The 17743-nt window shown below is 45.2% G+C and overlaps 1 protein-coding gene across 1 annotated transcript in view; it reads left to right on the forward strand.

Moving 5' to 3' along the window:
• The window catches only part of CPS1 (carbamoyl-phosphate synthase 1), a 161772-nt gene that overhangs the window by 20915 nt on the left and 123114 nt on the right, over positions 1-17743 (forward strand). Inside the window, exons 7-11 of the mRNA XM_078680583.1 lie at positions 10005-10094; positions 10828-10956; positions 14203-14309; positions 16673-16814; positions 17604-17681. Of these exons, the coding sequence (XP_078536709.1) occupies positions 10005-10094; positions 10828-10956; positions 14203-14309; positions 16673-16814; positions 17604-17681 (546 nt within the window). The remainder of the gene's footprint in view (positions 1-10004; positions 10095-10827; positions 10957-14202; positions 14310-16672; positions 16815-17603; positions 17682-17743) is intronic.

A 17743-nucleotide genomic window follows, 5' to 3' on the forward strand; every position in this document is an offset into this window, starting at 1 on the left:
CAGTTCCACCTACATCCTGGACAACCTCCTCAACATTGGACTCGTACAGATCGTACCAGAACGCACGCACTCAGCAGGACACATCCTCGCCCCATCTTCACATCGGGAAACGCTATCACCTTCATACCCACCTCCGAACTCCCATGGACGGACCATCGCGGCATCCACTTCACCTTCAGAACAACCATCACCCACAAACTTCCACACCAGCTCTCACACAGGAACTGGAACAAGATCTCCAACGACCAGCTCACAGCCTCATACAGCAGCTCCACCCCAAATGCTACACGCACACACGCCAAGAGAGCCACCTGGTTCTCCACCGAACTCCGAGAATCCAGACAAACCTCGAAGCCTGAAAAAGATCTGGAGGAACTCCAAAACAACAGCAAACCATGACAACTTCAAAGCAGCTACTAACGCCCACCACAAGCTCATCAGAAACACAAGGAAAAAGGACTCTAGGACAGAATCTCCACCCACGCGCACACCAGCAAGGAACTATTCAGCATCATCAAAGAATTCGCCCAACCTAACAGTGAGACTACAGACATCCTCCCTCCCAGGACCCCTGCAACAAAGTCAGCTCCTTATTCCACCACAAAATCAAGACCATCTACGACAACTTCGACGATGACAACCAATAAGCTGAGCCTACACCTCCCGCTCCCGACACCGCACAACCTACACTTGACAGCTGGGCAGCTCTCACCACCAAGGACAACCCGAAGACCATCAAGTCAATCCACTCCGGGGCCCCAGCAGACCCATTTTCCCATCACATCTACCACAGAGCCACTGACAAAATCGCCCCGAGCTCCGCCGAATCATCAACCGCTCCTTTGAGACCACCTCCTTCCACAATGACTGGAAACACGGCGAGATAAACGCTTTCCTGAAGAAACCCTCGGCGGACCCCACCAACCTCAAAAACGTCAGACCCATCTCTCTACTCCTGTTTCCTGCGAAGATCATAGAAAAAGCCGTCAACGGCCAACTCTTCTCCTTCTTTGAAGAAAACAGCATCCTTGACACCTCCCAACCCGGCTTCAGGTAAAACCACAACACAGAAACCGCCCTCCTCGCCACAACAGATGACATCCGCTCCCTCCTTGGCAGAGGGGAGACCGGGGCCCTCATCCTCCTGGACTTTTTTGCAGCCTTTGACACAGTCTCTCACCGCAACCTAGCCTGCAGACTCCATGACGCATGGATTTGGAACAAGGCCCTAGACTGGATCAGATAATTCCTCTCCGGAAAAACGCAGTGGATCAGACTCCCACCCTTTCTCCAGGATCCCACACCGACCATCTGTGGAGTTCCCCAAGGATCCTCCATCAGCCCCACCCTGTTCAACATCTACATGGCTCGCTCGCCCACATCGTCAGATCCTACGGACTCAACATTGTATCCTACGCAGACGATACCCAACTCATCCTCTCCCTATCCAACGAACCCAAAGTCTCCAAACACACCTTTTAAGAGGGAATGAAAGCAGTCACCAACTGGATGAAGAACAGCTGCTTACAAGTCAACACAGACAAAACCGAAGTACTCATCATGGGCCCACACACAGACGCCTGGAATGACATCTGGTGGCCTCCCACCCTCAGGAACTCGCCCTCCCCCAGGGACCACGCACGCAACCTCGGAATCATCCTGAACTCCAAACTCAAAATGAACCGCCAAATCAACACTGTTTCATCCTCTTGTTTCCACTCAGACTCCTACGAAAGACCTTCAAATGGGTCCCCCTCAAACACAGAAAAACCGTCACCTACGCCCTCAGCTGCAGACTCGACTATGGCAATGCTCTCTGTGCCAGAGTCAACTAGAACCTCACCCAAAAACTCCAGAACATCCAGAACGCCTCCACCAGACTAGACCTCAACCTACTGCTCCACTGCCACATCACCCAACACCTGCAGACACTACATTGGCTCCTTCCAGCTTCTGACCCCCACTCGCAAAGCCCTCCACAACACCGGACCTGCATACTTGAATTAACGCCTATCTTTCCACGCACCCCAAAGATCCCTCAGCTCAGCCCAGCTCTCCTTGCAACGGTGCCTCGTGCAAGGGAGACCAGAACAGGAGGACACTCCTTTTCCTTCCTACCGGGCATGGCATGGAACACCCTCCCACTCCACCTCAGACAGACGCCGACACTCTCCAAGTTCATGAAGGACCTCAAGACCTGGCTATTTGACGGATCGCCGTGAACATCTGGGTCCTGATCCCTCCCCTCCAGCGCCTTGAGACCCTCTTGAGTGAGTAGCTGCGCTTAACAAACCCATGATTGATTGACTGATATATTAAATCTGTCCTTCCAGGCTTGCTTGGATCTCCCACCGTAACATTTTCTGTCTTCTATTAGTTTCTGCATCTCCACTGTTACTATGTGCAGGTGCTTGCAGCTTGCTGTCAGATATAGCTACACAGATTAAATATGCCTGGTGCAGTCCTCCTGCGTCTACGGCGTGCTTGTCCGTGTTTGTCTTGTTGGCCTCTGTTTGTCTGCCTGTCTGGATGGCAAAGGCTAATCAATAATCTGTCCAACTACATTAAAGAGCACATTTGTGAAACAGGGTTTTATGAGCCAGCGCTGTGCTGGTTTTCACAGCCTACTGGCGAGCATTGTGGGGATTCCGGGCAGATGGTGTGATGTGCTTGTTTGTCATCTCTCTGCTGCTAGCATTCATGCTAATCAATAATTTGTACAACTGAACTAAATGTAATGTTTGTGAAAAAGGACCATACGCGCCAGCTCTCACTTCTCCTTGTCAATTGAAAATGGACAAACATGTTGCTGGGTAGTGTAAAATGCCTCCACCTTGGGCGTAGTTCGCGCTAAAATGTTTTTTTTTTTTTGCTCTTGGAGTCCAAAGTGCCCTCTATTAAACCAATGATTAAAGATGGGGGTGACCACAAAATGTCATGTTGGGCTGTCATTCTCCATCAGAGGGACGGGCAGCCAACCTACCTGTATGTCCTGGATCTGGGTGGGGGGGCATTGGTGGAACTCTAATCCTGAGTTTGTGGTCAGAGCATGGAGTCAACACAAGTGGCGCGTCCTATTTTTTGGAAGTTTTGTCTCACATTTGGGTCATCTGTCCCGTTGCCCTTACTCAGTGGGTGCAGAATGCCATATTATGGCCCGCATTTTGCTTCCTAATGGGAAACCTTAAGCCACCTGGTAGAGTGTCCATATCTTACTATTTTATCTATGAACTGCAACAGGGGGCGTGGCCGGCTCAATGTAGCTTCAGGACATGCTCGCCTTTAGAGATGCTAGTATCGAATGTGGAGGGGAAACATCCTTTACAACGCAACTTTTACCACGCAGTGCCTTTACGATGCAACTTTTACAACGCAAACCATTACAACGCATTGCACTGGGGGGCGTCTAAGGATAGGGAATAAGTTTAATTTACTATCCAACACCTTCCCTAGTGTCCACGGGGACTGGAGTTGGAATAGTAAATTAAACTATTCACTATCCAGCACCCCAAAGCGTTATGCGTTGTAAAAACCGCGTTGTAAAGGCATGCGATGTAAAAGCATGCGTTGTAATGTCATACATCCAATGTGGAGACTTGCAATGAAACAACTTTGAACAGGTAAACGAAAACCATGTTTGCAATATGCACACAGAGTGTCAGACCAGGGGACAGAGGCACACCGAGAGTATGATTTGTCCAAGATCAAATAATTTAGTAAAGTTGGAGGTCAAAGATTGTAATGCAGTACTGTTGATTGCAGTGCAGAAATGCCACATTACATTTTGGTGCAGATACCATGAGAGTGGGCACTGTCTACCACTCTCCCCGGGGGTAATATCCTGTTCAAGTTTTTGTTTTACCGCAAACTTACTAACATCTTTTAGATTGTTTCTAAATACCCCCAATCTTGGACAAAAAAGGGGGATAGAGGAATAAGTTCAAAAGTGAATTGCTCAAGAGCACACAATTTAGAGCCAAATGAGGAGGCCAGGATTAGATGTTAAGTCTTGCAATGGTGTCTGTCCACCCAATAAATTGCCCACTCAGTAGCTTTCTGACTGATTTGCATATAGCTCGGTCCAAAACTGAGGTGACAGTGTGTGCAAAATAATGATGGATTGGTATACGGGTCCAGTAATTACCAGCAGCTGAGATCAGGTGCGTCTCCCCCATAATGGCGGAGGAGCATTGCCCTACTACCAGTAGATGATAAATAAAATGATAATAACATGCTGATATTTTCGTTTCATTTATGCCTGTCAGATTTACTTACCTATGACAGGAGGCGCAGGGCCGGAGCAGGGCGGAGTACTGTGCACTTATAAGTGCGAATGTGTGTTTGGCTAGTCGCCTCAGGCCGGCCAAATACACATGCACACTTATGTTTTTCCAACCCGGCTGTATGGTACAGCTGAGTTGGAGAAACCCCACAACCTCCCAGGTAGCGTCTGAGTGGCAAATGAGGTCGCTCAGACAAATCCTGGTGCTGCTCTCGAGCTAAAGAGCAGCGTCTGGATTGGGTGGGGAGCCTGTGTCTTTAGGCCCATCCAGTTTCAGGCTTCCGGACGGGAGGAGCAGGAGGAACACGGCAGCCGGCAGAGGTAACAGAGTGGAGCGAGGTGGAAGTTAAGTGGTTTTTATTTTATTTTTTTATTTCCCTACCCCTCCTCTCGCCACCATTGGCTGAGATTAATTCTAGCATTTCCCCATTAGTTTTTTTGTATACTTTAGCAGTAAAGACATACGCAGAGTGAGGGTTTGAAAATAAGGGGAGGATACCAGCACTCACAGCTTTGCTATCCTGTTTCTTCCTCCCGTGAACATGGGCCATCCTCTGACAAAGTGAAGCTGGCAATTAGCTCCATTCTGTATGGCAGTAATTAGCGGCCGATGATCTATCAGTGTGCGGCCTGCAGCTCCTAATGCAGACGCGCCGCGTGGCAGAGAGCGCGAGGTCAGGCGTGCACTTATAAGTGCGCATGTGTGTTTGGCTAGTCGCCTCAGGCCGGCCAAATACACATGCGCACTTATGTTTCTCCAACCCGGCTGTATGGTACAGCTGAGTTGGAGAAACCCCACAACCTCCCAGGTAGCGTCTGAGTGGCAAATGAGGTCGCTCAGACCAATCCTGGTGGTGCTCTCGAGCTAAAGAGCAGCGTCTGGATTGGGTGGGGAGCCTGTGTCTTTAGGCCCATCCAGTTTCGGGCTTCCGGACGGGAGGAGCAGGAGGAACACGGCAGCCGGCAGAGGTAACAGAGTGGAGCGAGGTGGAAGTTAAGTGGTTTTTATTTTATTTTTGTATTTCCCTACCCCTCCTCTCCCCCTCCTGTCGCCACCATTGACTGAGATTAATTCTAGCATTTCCCCATCAGTTTTTTTGTATACTTTAGCAGTAAAGACATAAGCAGAGTGAGGGTTTGAGAATAAGGGGAGGATACCAGCACTCATAGCTTTGCTATCCTGTTTCTTCCTCCCGTGAACATGGGCAACCGTCTGACAAAGTGAAGCTGGCAATTAGCTCCATGTTATGGCAGTAATTAGCGGCCGATGATCTATCAGTGTGAGGCCTGCAGCTCCTAATGCAGACGCGCCGCGTGGCAGAGAGCGCGAGGTCAGGCGCGGGCTCCTATCAGTGAGCGATTATGACAGAAATGACTGATCGCCTTCTGCCTCACGTCACTCTAGGTAGCGGGGCGGCTTGCGCTCCCGCTGGAGGAAGGCAAAGCAGACAATGCTGTCGCAGGGGAGTAGGGGGTCTGCACGGAGCGGGAGAGTGCTGTGGTCAGGTACCGAGCAGAAAGCAAGATAGCACTGCCATACACAGTGTGAGACACTACAGTGAACCATGACGTCACAAGGAGAGACTGTGCTCTGAGGCACAATGCCACAGTGTGCTGTTTAGTAGGACGAGGTACAGTGCCAATGTTGTCGCATCTAACCACGATAAGACACCGCACTGAAGTGCCAATCTCGGAGTGAGAGGCGCTGTTTGGAGAGTAGCCTGTCGCTGTGCACGTCATTTTACAGAACAGTACAATCTCACGGTGACGCACACTGTACAGAGAAGAGTGGGCCAGTCATTCACTCTGAGAAGCATTGTACAGAGGTAACACGGCACTGTGAAGAGATGGTCGATCTTTCAGCGCCAGTTATTGCACAGAGAACACAACATAACTGTTATAGTGTGAATATACGTCATGATTAGGGCTCCCGTTTTCATGGTATTTATATTTTAGTCATTTCCGTCTGTATTTATCCATATTTATTTTTTGCTAATTTTACCAGTATTTATCCATATTTATTTAAGGTTTTGTGAAAAAATGAAGCTGAAATATGTATATTTTTGCATTTATTTAACCAATTAATGTACACTCGTGCCAGAACGCCTGACAATTTTCAATGATATATACACACTCAGATGATAAAATATGCACTTATAAGAAATCGTGCACATTTTATTATCAAGGTTGTGCAAATCTACTGGTATTTAAGACTATTAATTTTCCTTTATTTTTTTCTATCCACTTGCCTGTCAATCTGAACATCTATTAGCCTGGCAGTCATGACTGATATCATTTAGAATCACTCAAAAACAACCCAAATTCCGTTTTTATCCACATTTAAAAATAAATACAGACAGGAACATAAATGGTTTTCTGTCTGTATTTATCTGTAAAAATCAGTAAAAACGGAAAACTGGGAGCCTTAGTCATGATTCACTAAGAGACATTGTATAAAGAACTACACTGTTGACGTAAAGTTTACAGATACTGCACACAGAGCTGCAATGTTTTAGTGAACAATTCTGCACAGTGAGGACAGGGCTTCATAGAGGCACAGAGCCTCAACGAAAGATACTAAAGAGAGCTGCAGGGATTAACAATGTGCCAAGAGGTACCATGCTTCGGAGAGGTATAATGCTTCAATGAAGTACGCTGAAGTGAGTGGTGAGTATGGAGCATTAACGAGCTACACTGAAAAGAGACGTATTGTCCATGGAGATACAGTGCTTCAGAGAGGTACCGCATTTCACTTACACATACTGTACACACAGCTGCAACGTTTCAGCAAGTTTTAGTGTACAGAGAGGTGCATTTTCTTCATTAGAACATATTGGAGGGAAGTGCTTTAAATGGGCAGGTACTGTCCGGAACGCAGTACCTGCACTTCTTTAATTTAACGGCACTTCTCAGAAGCAAACAGGTACTCTAAATCGTGATTACCTGCACTTCTATATTTCCCTTTAAAGCACTGTTGAAGGGAGATGCACTGCTTCAGTGAGCTATAGTGCTCAGAGAAGCACAGTGTGACAGAGGTCCCATGCTACATTCAGAGAGCTGCAGTGTTTTAGTGAGTAATAATGTGCCATTAGGTATAGTGCTTCAGTGAAAGGTGTTGAAGGGACTGTCTATTACTAAAATCTATATTTTGGAAGCCTTTTTCAATCGTACACGTAATTCTTTTTGCGTATTTTGTGGCAGCCTATCTTATACACTGTGTTATGCAAGCTTGAAGTAATGGCTTACATATTCACAGGGCTTTATGTCACAGTCTGGGACCTCGTAACACTAGTGGGATGGGCGCACACTGCCTGCATCACAGGATAGTTTGCCCCTTAGCATTATGGTAAATGCAGTACATTGTTTGCACTTATTTGAATATTAGCTGTAGTTTTCAGCAGAGTTGGTGCAGATAGTGCTGTAAATCTCTAAACACGTGTTTCTGGATTTTATCCTTCATCAGCAGAGATTAATAAAAAACGAGTTTTATCAGAGGTTGCTGCGAATGCTGCCACAGTACTCCTAACACTACTTACTATTTCTCACTGCAGCAACCAAAATTCAATTCTTTGACTCTCTGTTACATTCACAAACGTGCAGTGATCACATTAACCAATAGGTTTCATAACATAAAATAGTGTACCTCTCGCTGATTGGTTTAACTTGTTTAACTATTTTTCATTTATGGTGTGAGTTATTTTATATACGGCTACCTGAAGGTGAAAGACCAGCAAATTAGTTACAGAATATTTCGTTCTTTTTAGCCATGCCTTTGATCCTGCCTCCAAGCTCCCTCGCCCGGTCTCCAATAGACTCAGGATCACAGTTCCCATAACTTTTTTAATGCAGTTCAACTGCTGATGTAAAGCATGCAGCTCCCTTCATGTAAAATAAGACAAAGTCTGCTCAAAATTCAAACAAGTACATTTCTTAACATGCCGAAACTTTGACCTTAGTAAGTCACATTATTTTGCTGCACTGAGAGGTACTAATTAAAAGTGACAATTTAAACCATGAACTTTCAACTAGTACTGCCCTTGCCTCAGTCCTGGCGTCAATGCCATTAGTGGCCTAAGAAGCAAGTCTGTTGTCCTTTGCACCCGTATTGTGATCCAGAATCTTGTAGATTAGAAAGTATTAGAGCCTGTTAAATCAAACACAATATGGTTTTAATACAATTCATATCCTGAAGTCACATATTGGAAGGGGCTTTCATATGTGATAATGAAGTAAAAGGAGAATTTGTGAAATAAAATATTCGCCTGAGAAAATACAATTTGGTTAAGTGGGAAATGTGATTAATCGCAAGTTTTCTGGATTCACTTTGTACAAATCAGTCATTAAATGGGTAACTATGTATCTAACTCTTTTACCTCAGATGTTAATGCTTTCATTGTAACTTTTTGACCATAAGGTTAGAGTGTGGGTGGCAGGCCATCATGAAATCTCATCTTGTTTTGGCCTAAAGGTTTCAAGAGGACCTTGAGCTGAGCCCGGCGTCTGGCTGGAGCTTGACTTGAGCTTTCAGTGGCTCCCCCACCTCTAGTTTTCATTTGCAGCAGATGTCAGCCTAAACCCACTGACTAATGATCCGTTTTGGCATGCTAGATTATCTTCTGGGGAGCCCCAACCGGCCTCCTAATCCTAATAACATGATGTGGGAACATAGGGCCAGATGTATCAAAGGGTTTTACCCATTCTGTGTCTATGGGAAAATGTGTTCATACATATGGCCCTAAATGAGTTCTGGAAAGTCCCCGTTCACACCTATAAGTCATCTTGGTGCAGAATAATAGGTGTTGATTATTTCCCAGCTTCCCAGGTACTCATTTTGTCAACTTTGGAAGGATGAAAGGCTGTGCGGACCTGCCGAGATTTGAATCTTTGACAATCAGGTCAAACACAAACTCTTGGGTTGGATACACTAGTTTACTACACCGTTAGATCCTGCATCATCCCACCCTTGGGTTCTGATTTCAGCTGGGGTGAATTTAAAGATCCCTTATGGTATTTATAGCACCTCTCACACACCACTAAATCGTGGTTCTCTCTTTTTGAGTCTTGCTACCAGTGTGAAGAGTGAAAGGCTTGATGGCACTAACTTCTGTTCATATGATCTCTGCACGTGCATTGTGTGTTCTCTGTGGTGTGCAGGAGACAGTAAACCCCCTCCAACCTTTTGTGGGAATGGTTCTCGAAGGAGATACTCCTATTTTCCTGGGCAGGCCGCAGCCACGATGCTCAGTTATATGCAGGACAAGGGCAGGCTGGGATCTGAAGAATCTTCTATGATTCACTCACGGTACTCATGTATCAGGTAAGTAACAGGGTGACACGTAGACTTGATAGCAGCCCAGTGTAATAGCTGGCCCTGAACAGAGCCACTGTCGTAAGGAAGTGAGTGTGGTAGCCTCCCAGGGCCCATTATAACTAGTCTTAAACCCACCTTGACCCCTGGAGGAACAGAGTAGCTCAGGGTCCCCGTAGAAGATACAACGAAACCCGCTTCCCACCTTTAATGTGACACATAGCCAGTGTGATGCTGTGATCAGCCTTTAGGTCAAATAGTGCTTCGGGACCAGTGCTGTCTCAGTGGGCGCTAACATCTGGGGGATCAGTGGTGGGGAATGTATCAGTCCAACAGAAGTATAGGGGGTGCAACTCAGTTGCTTTTTGACAGCCGGAGTCACTCACCAGATTCTGCCTTTTTCTTCCTATTCAGGAAATCAAAGTCTATGGCAAGGGGAATCCTGTGAAGGTGGTGGCCGTGGATTGTGGTGTGAAGCATAACATCATCCGCCAGCTGGTGAAGGTGAGCAGGGCCTTCTCTGGAGCAATAGCTTACAGGGCAGCTACATGCAATCTTGACTTTTCTAGTGAATTGGGAACGGTGGTGCTGCCAAGTGGGCCTCAAACGAACCAAAAGTGACACTTTAGAAAAAATCTTTGGCCTCAATGTACTGCACCTCATGAATTCGAAATCATTTATTTCAAATTAGTATTAATTTTTAATTTGTACTCCTGTTTTTCTGTGTATTTTGAATGTTTCTCTCACTAACGTTTCTCTTAAATGTTTTATGTGATGTTTTTCTTTTTGCGGTTTTCCTTGCATCACCCTTTTCCCTCTCCCTTAGTTTTGCTACCGTATTCATGCCTTTTGCTTTATGGAGGTATCCTCTACAGTCCCTTTTTTCTCCTCCGTCACTCTGTTAAGTTTTCATTTATCCTCTTACCCTGGTCTCTGTTTCCTTTTGGAAAAAAAACAACTTTTCTCAGTGTAAACACCATCCCCACTTTTTTCTTCTCTCACCCATGTTATTCTGTTTTGCTTGCCCTTTCTTTTTATCCCATTTTTTTATCCTTTTCTATTTTTGTGGCTTTTTTGACGTTTTTTAACAGAACTGCACTTTCAAAGGATTGAATATAGAAGTAGCTCAGTTTTGAGATAATACTGGGTTTTCAGAATGTAAACCCACTCACGTGTTGTGCAATGGAAAGGAGGACTAAGTGTTAATTCTCTAAATGTTCTCTTTGTCACCTGGCAGCGAGGAGCCGAGGTGAATCTGGTTCCTTGGAACCATGATTTCTCCAAGATGGAATATGATGGACTCTTCATCACCAGCGGTCCAGGGAACCCAGAGCTGGCAGGGACATTGGTGCAGAACCTCAGGAAGGTACGGCGCCCCCCAATTGAATTCCCTCGGAAATTGCTGAGCACATTTAGACATTGCTAATACACATACTGTATTGTTTCTTGATAACCAAGTTGATTCTTCTTGTCACCTGTTTCAGAATCAGGTGCTTTTGATTGAATTTCCTACTTTTCGTGGTAACCTTTTGTTCAGCTCCGACACTCTGCATCCTGCAGAAAGTTCAAATTAGTTGGGGATTTCTCATCCTTTCGCCAAATCACTTTATTAAATACATATATATTGTATCTCCATGGTGTGGCACAGTGGCACTAGAAGATATGTTTTCTGGGTGGCTACTGTTCATTGTTCACATGGGCCTTGCAGTTAGCTTTCCAGTAGGTAGGTGTCTTCTTCACTGAACATTATTGTCCCAATGTAGGAGTAATAATGCCATATTAGGAGCATGCTTGAAGCCCTGGGCTAACAGAAAGGATACCAAGAAGGTGCAATATGACCAGGGCCCAGTACATTCTGATCCATACATAATTTGGTGTGGAAAACTGATTCTGCATGCAGTTTCTCATTTATAGAGGAAAGCCACAATATATTAGATATTTACTGCCACCGGTTAAATAGGGTATGAGTCATTCCCCCATCCCCACACACATACACTAGCAATCAGAGCCTTTCTGTTATAGGGGGTCATTTAGGATTCTTCATGATTTAGCTGAAGCAGGACATCTGATGGAAACCAGCTGATGTCCTGATTGACCAAACCAGCCTAATTTGAAGAAGTTTTTTCTTCTTCTTGTTTTCCACATTTATACACCTTTGGCCAGCAGACCTTTCACCACAGAGTCACTTGCTACACCTTAGTTGACAGGATCCCACCAAGCCAGTAGAAATCTCTAACAGCCTGATTCATGTACAATCCGTTTTGCGTGGCCCTAATAGCGAATCATAGCGACTCGCTATTGAGGACACGCAAAACGGCATTCATGTAGGAATTGCTAATTAAATAGCGATTCCTACATGTTCTTTATTTGCGAGTAGCAAATTGCTACTCGCAATAACTCCCCATTCATTCCTATGGGCCAAGAGGCCCATAGGAATGAATGGGGAGTATCCCTTATTTGCGAGTAGCAATTTGCTACTCGCAAATGAGATAGCGATTTTAAGGGTGCCAGGGGTGTCCAAAGGACGCCCTGTAGCACCCCTAAAATGCACATTTGAACAGGTGTTGCGCACACACATGTCCAAAGGACATGTGTGTGTGCAACATGCAACTTAGAAAAATGCTTTTAAAAGCATTTTTCTGAGTTTTTGCTATTTACCGACAGGTCTGACCTCTCGGTAAATAGCGGCCCCAAAAGTGCAAAATCGCTATTTCTTGATGTGTCATGAATAGCATTTGAGGAATCTCTATTAGAGATTCCTTAAATGCCATTCCTCGCAAATATGCGAATTCTTAAATAGAGATTTTTGCATTTGGTATCATGAATACCAAATGCAAAAATCGCACTCGCAAAGGGCCAGATTCTCAGAATCTGGCCCTTTTGCGAGCGCTAATGGCTACATGAATCAGGCTGTAAATGCACTAAGCAGCTCCTCTCTAGGCAAGACCGCATAAACCTGCATATGCTTCCAAATCTTTTTTGTTATTTGGAAACGTGGCAAAAATAATAGGGCAACCATGCGAAGCAGAGCTCAGACATTGATCTGAGATAATGCACAGCTTCAGAAGTAGTTATCACTTAATAGGTGGAGATTTTCAAGTGACATGTTTGCTGAAAGTTTTCACTGGCATGAAAAAATAGTAATTCCACATGTCTTGCTTAGACCTGCGATTTGTAGAGACATATCAACTGGCAGATGCGTTGATGGAAAAAACTAACTATTTTGAACACATCAAATAGAAAGAAATTATGGAAGCTAAAAAGATCGTGTACTTAATAGAGGAGATCACAGAACAAAAGTGTATGATTAAAACGTAAAGGTGTGGGGTTACAATAGAAAGATGAAGTCATATTGTGGGGCCAGATTTCGGAATCAATGACATCTCTTACTCCAATGGCGTTGTTTTCGAAAATAGGGGTGGAGGCATAATCTTGTGGAGGTTTTGCATTAGAAATTGAAGTACCTTCTGACTTTAGAGAGGTAGGTTCCAAAATCAAGGTGTAAGCGTATTTGTGGGGTGTAGCACTGTAGTAACATGCTCCGATTCCTTAGAGGGGCCCTCCAAAAGCAGAGTGTGTCATCTTGACAGAGCACTTTGCAGGCATCATACATATTGCTACATTTTTTAAATGTTATTATACTAATTCTAATCTAGTCCCTTTCCGTAGGTTTAAAAGCGACAATTACCAATTTGTATCCATCCCTCCCATTAAATATAGAAATAATCTCACTAGTTGACCCTTCCTCCCTTCCTTTCTTCCTTTCTTGTCATGCCTTATGTCACCTCTAAGAGTAGCTTATTCATAACCCCCAAATGACAGTCTAGAGTTCAAGCAATCATACCACTTCAGCATTCTGCACATGCATTTTAGCTCCCGGGAGGAAGTGTAAGGTTATGCTGTCTACCTAACCACAATTATTGTTAGGTGTTGTGGTGTTGTGGTGCTGAGGATGGGGTGCAAGCTTGTTCTGTCTTTCCTATTTCTTGAATGTTGTTCCTAGGACCTCTAATGCTTTATTATTTGCATATGTGCAGTGTCATTACGTTCAAATACATCCAGATTTACAGATCGGTTGTCAAATTATTATCAACTCGCGTACCCCGCACCACTCTTTGGTTGTTCTAAGTCCTGCATCATTCATGATGGTGTCAGCAAATAGAGGATAATGGAGACTCAACTCATTAAGCTACAGACCACTTGGCTCTTTAGTAATGCATATCAGTAGGCTCTGTTTCTGTCCGCTAACAGCCTGTTATTTGACTTAGGCGCCTTGACGCCCACTGGGCATAGCTGCGCGTTATAAATGATATTTAAATTAAATTAAAATTACTACAGTGAGCCATCAAATGAATATGTGCCACAGGTATGACATTATGGTGCTGGTTTCTTTGCTTGGCAGTGAGGCCCTTCCCACTACAGACAGCTTTGAGTCAACCAAACCCACAACACCACTGGGGCCCACTCAGCCGCCAATTAGTAATACAACCCAACTCACCAGCTGATGAACAACAGGGAAGATGTGACCTGGACCTGTTGATCACTCCCATTCCCTAACTAGCTGTCTTTCCTACCCAGTGTGTTTCTTATTTCTATTGTATTGCAATTCCAGGTCTTCAACAGTGACCGCCCGGAGCCTGTCTTTGGAGTCTCCATGGGGAATGAGATTGCTGCTTTGGCCGCTGGCGCCAAGACCTACAGGCTACCTATGGCAAACAGGTGCGTCACGGTTATTGCACACCAAAATCATGCAACACAACACAAATGGTGTTTAAGACACATTAGCCTGGAGAACAGATGACAAGTACCTTGGCTCGACTAACAATTAGCTGCACTTTGGCAATATTTGAGAAGATGCACTTTGCGTGCTCTGACTCTGTGACCTCTTTTTTGTGGTCGGCCAAATTACGTAGTTTGACATTAAAAAAACACTCAAATATTGACTTACAGTGCATTTGTTAGAATTCACCGGGAATTCATTTTCACTTGTTGTCAGATGTTTGGAGGAAGGAGAGCGATTAGCCAGAGACACACCATGCACATACAAACAATTACTGCCGAAGTCAACAGTTCTGGCGTTTGTTAGGAAAAGACTTTGTAGCAGTTGGACAACTGTGTGTGTGGGGGGGGGAGGGTGGTGGGGGGGCTTCCAGCTGTCTTATAAAAAATCCCATTACAAAGCAGCACCTTAAGCTACAAGAATATGATACTGGGACTTGAATCCTCTTGCCAAACAGACTGCATTATTAGCGGTAAGCTGTGCTCCACAGAGGAGAATTATTAAGGGTCAGAAGGTGAAGTTTGCTTCGTAAGTGGTTTCCCTAAAAAGCAGCTAATGGGGAAATATAGCATAGTAGGCCATTTTGCTCAAACGGCCATGTCTCTGACACTCACTTTAGATAACTTGAACCCGCAGTGGAAAGAATTTTATGTTATTGATGAAACAGCATTTGGTGAAAATTTGGCGCATAAAAATAGTGATTGAGATAGCTTGGGAATTAAATGCTCTGAGCAGGATATTGGAGATTGGGCCATGGCTGGGCTGCTGACCTGGCTCTACAACGGCTCTTCTGACCTGGTTCTCTCGCTCCAAAGCAGCTCTGCTGACCTGGTTCTTTGGCTCTAAAGCAGCTCTGCTGACCTGGTTCTCGCCCTCTAAAGCAGCTCTGCTGACCTGGTTTCTCTGGCTCTACAACAGCTCTGCTGACCTGGTTCTCTGGCTCCAGAGCAGCTCTGATGACCTGGTTCTTAGGCTCTAGAGCAGCTCTGCTGACCTGGTTCCCTGGCTCTAGAGCAGCTCTGCTGACTTGGTTCTTAGGCTCTAGAGCAGCTCTGCTGACCTGGTTCTCTGGCTCTACAACGGCTCTGATGACCTGGTTCTTAGGCTCTAGAGCAGCTCTGTTGACCTGGTTCTCTGGCTATAAAGCAGCACTGCTGACCTGGTTTCTCTGGCTCTACAGCAGCTGTGCTGACCTGGTTCTCTGCCTCTAGAGAAGCTATGCTGAACTTGTTCTTAGGCTCTTGAGCAGCTCTGCTGATCTGGTTCACAGTCTCTAAAGCAACTCTGCTGACCTGGTTCTCTGGCTCTAAAGCAGCTCTGCAGACCTGGTTCTCTCCCTCTAAAGCAGCTCTGCTGACCTGGTTTCTCTGGCTCTACAGCAGCTCTGCGTGCAGAGAGTGGGAGCAGAGCGTGTGCATATGTTTTATCCTGCATGCGGAGAGAGGAAGCAATCGAGCAGAGTCATACATCTTATTTAAGCCGTACACGCACATCTGCTGGGTCTTCAGCCAAGCTGTTAGACAGAGGTATGCGTGCACATGTCCTGTCTTGAAAGCGTGCACATATCCTGTCCCCCTTCGCCCACCAAACCGACAACAATAAGTCTCGCCAAAGCGGGCAGCGCATGCGTTGCATCGCTATGCGAGACCTAAAAAGGGGGTGCATTGCACAATAGACATGAGAGCATAGAGCGGTCTGTGATACCACTGTCTGCCCAGCTGTGAATTGTACAGTGGAAGCTGTCCATCATAAACAGCATCCACTTTATAAATGTTGACTTACTGACAAGGCTAGCTGATTAACATTCAGTGCTTCGCCACTGACAGAGTGTCACAAACTATTGATATTTCTTTGCGAATTACAAAGGAACAAGGAAATAACCCTCTGCCTCACCAGTTTCCTTCTGATTCTAGAGGAATAACGATAATAACATTGGGAGGCACAAAGCCATTGTAGAGTCCACTAATGCACAGGGAAGTAGCGCCGGCGTGAAAAGCATTTCATTTATTGGGCCTCTTATGTCTTCTTTCACCTCTGCTATCTGTATATCTGTGCAGAAGTGAAATGGTTTTTATTTCGGTTTGATGGGACAACCAAACAGGGCAGTGGGGGATACCTAAGGCTGTTTCTTGTTTCACAGAAGATACATGCAGGGTCTCAGGGTTGCATTTGCTTTTAGATTCCCTCCCTCTGCATGACGAGATATTTCAAGTTATTCAATCTTAATCTTCTAGTAGGCTGAGCTGTGCTGCAAACAAAGCTGATGTCAGTGCTGGTGTTTTTTCTTTGTTCCTCTCTTTAGGGGTCAAAACCAGCCAGTCCTGAACAAGATGAATGGACAGGCCTTCATCACAGCCCAGAACCACGCCTATGGAGTGGATGCCAATACTCTGCCGGCCGGCTGGAAACCGCTCTTTGTGAATGCCAACGACAAAACCAATGAGGTACAAGGGGATCTGAACCGATCTCGTTAGTCCAAGACACAAACACACAAATCCAGGGGACAGTTCCTTTCCAAGGAAAATCCCATACTGAAATGAAGATGAAATTCCATTTCCAAAGTCCAAAAGATAGTCCCTTCTCTAATGTTTGGGTCTTGGGCACAGGGTAATGTGTAATCTATGAGTCCTCCTGTCGCCTCTCCATGTTTGTATTTCTGTGAACATTGTTTTGCTGGACTGGTATAGAGGTTGCAATTGGTGCAAAGTGTTCCTCTTGCCTGACTTGATACTACCGGTGACATTTTTATGCCACACTTAGGTTGTTTTAATAATACTGGCTTTGCATAGGTTCTGAACACAAGTGAAAGTGACCCTAAACAACAAAATCGATTGTTTCACTTGACCCTAGTTATGTTTTTGGTTGGTATTTTCTAAATTGTGTGAGTGAACGTTTTTTAAAATCCTGAGCTGTGGCAAACGTACCTTGGGAGAGGAACGTCATCTTACTGTATATTTTTTAGGAGGAATCATGTGCCCCAAGTGTCCTGAGCTTCTCTAAAATATGCAGAACAAATGCCTTCCATTTAAGGTTTTCCTAACCGGTTTTCCATCATCCTGCTGTCTCTTATGGAGCCTTCTTGAAGTTTATCGCTTTGACACCGCCTTTCAGCAAAGGGATACGAAACATAATGCGACAAAACTTTAAACCAGCATGTTGTCTTGAGATTACACAACATGTCCCACCTTAATCTTCACTTTGGCAATAATATTTTCCTTTATGTCATACTTTAGGGAATTATGCACGAGACGAAGCCCATCTTCACGGCACAGTTCAACCCGGAGGCCACTCCAGGGCCAGTGGACACAGAGGTAAGTAGTGTTTGCTACACTGACTTGAGTGGTGGACAAGGAGGGCTTGCTCTGGGTTGTGT

The sequence above is a fragment of the Lissotriton helveticus genome, chromosome 3_1 (genome assembly GCF_964261635.1).
Source record: "Lissotriton helveticus chromosome 3_1, aLisHel1.1, whole genome shotgun sequence".
Taxonomy (NCBI): Eukaryota; Metazoa; Chordata; class Amphibia; order Caudata; family Salamandridae; genus Lissotriton; species Lissotriton helveticus.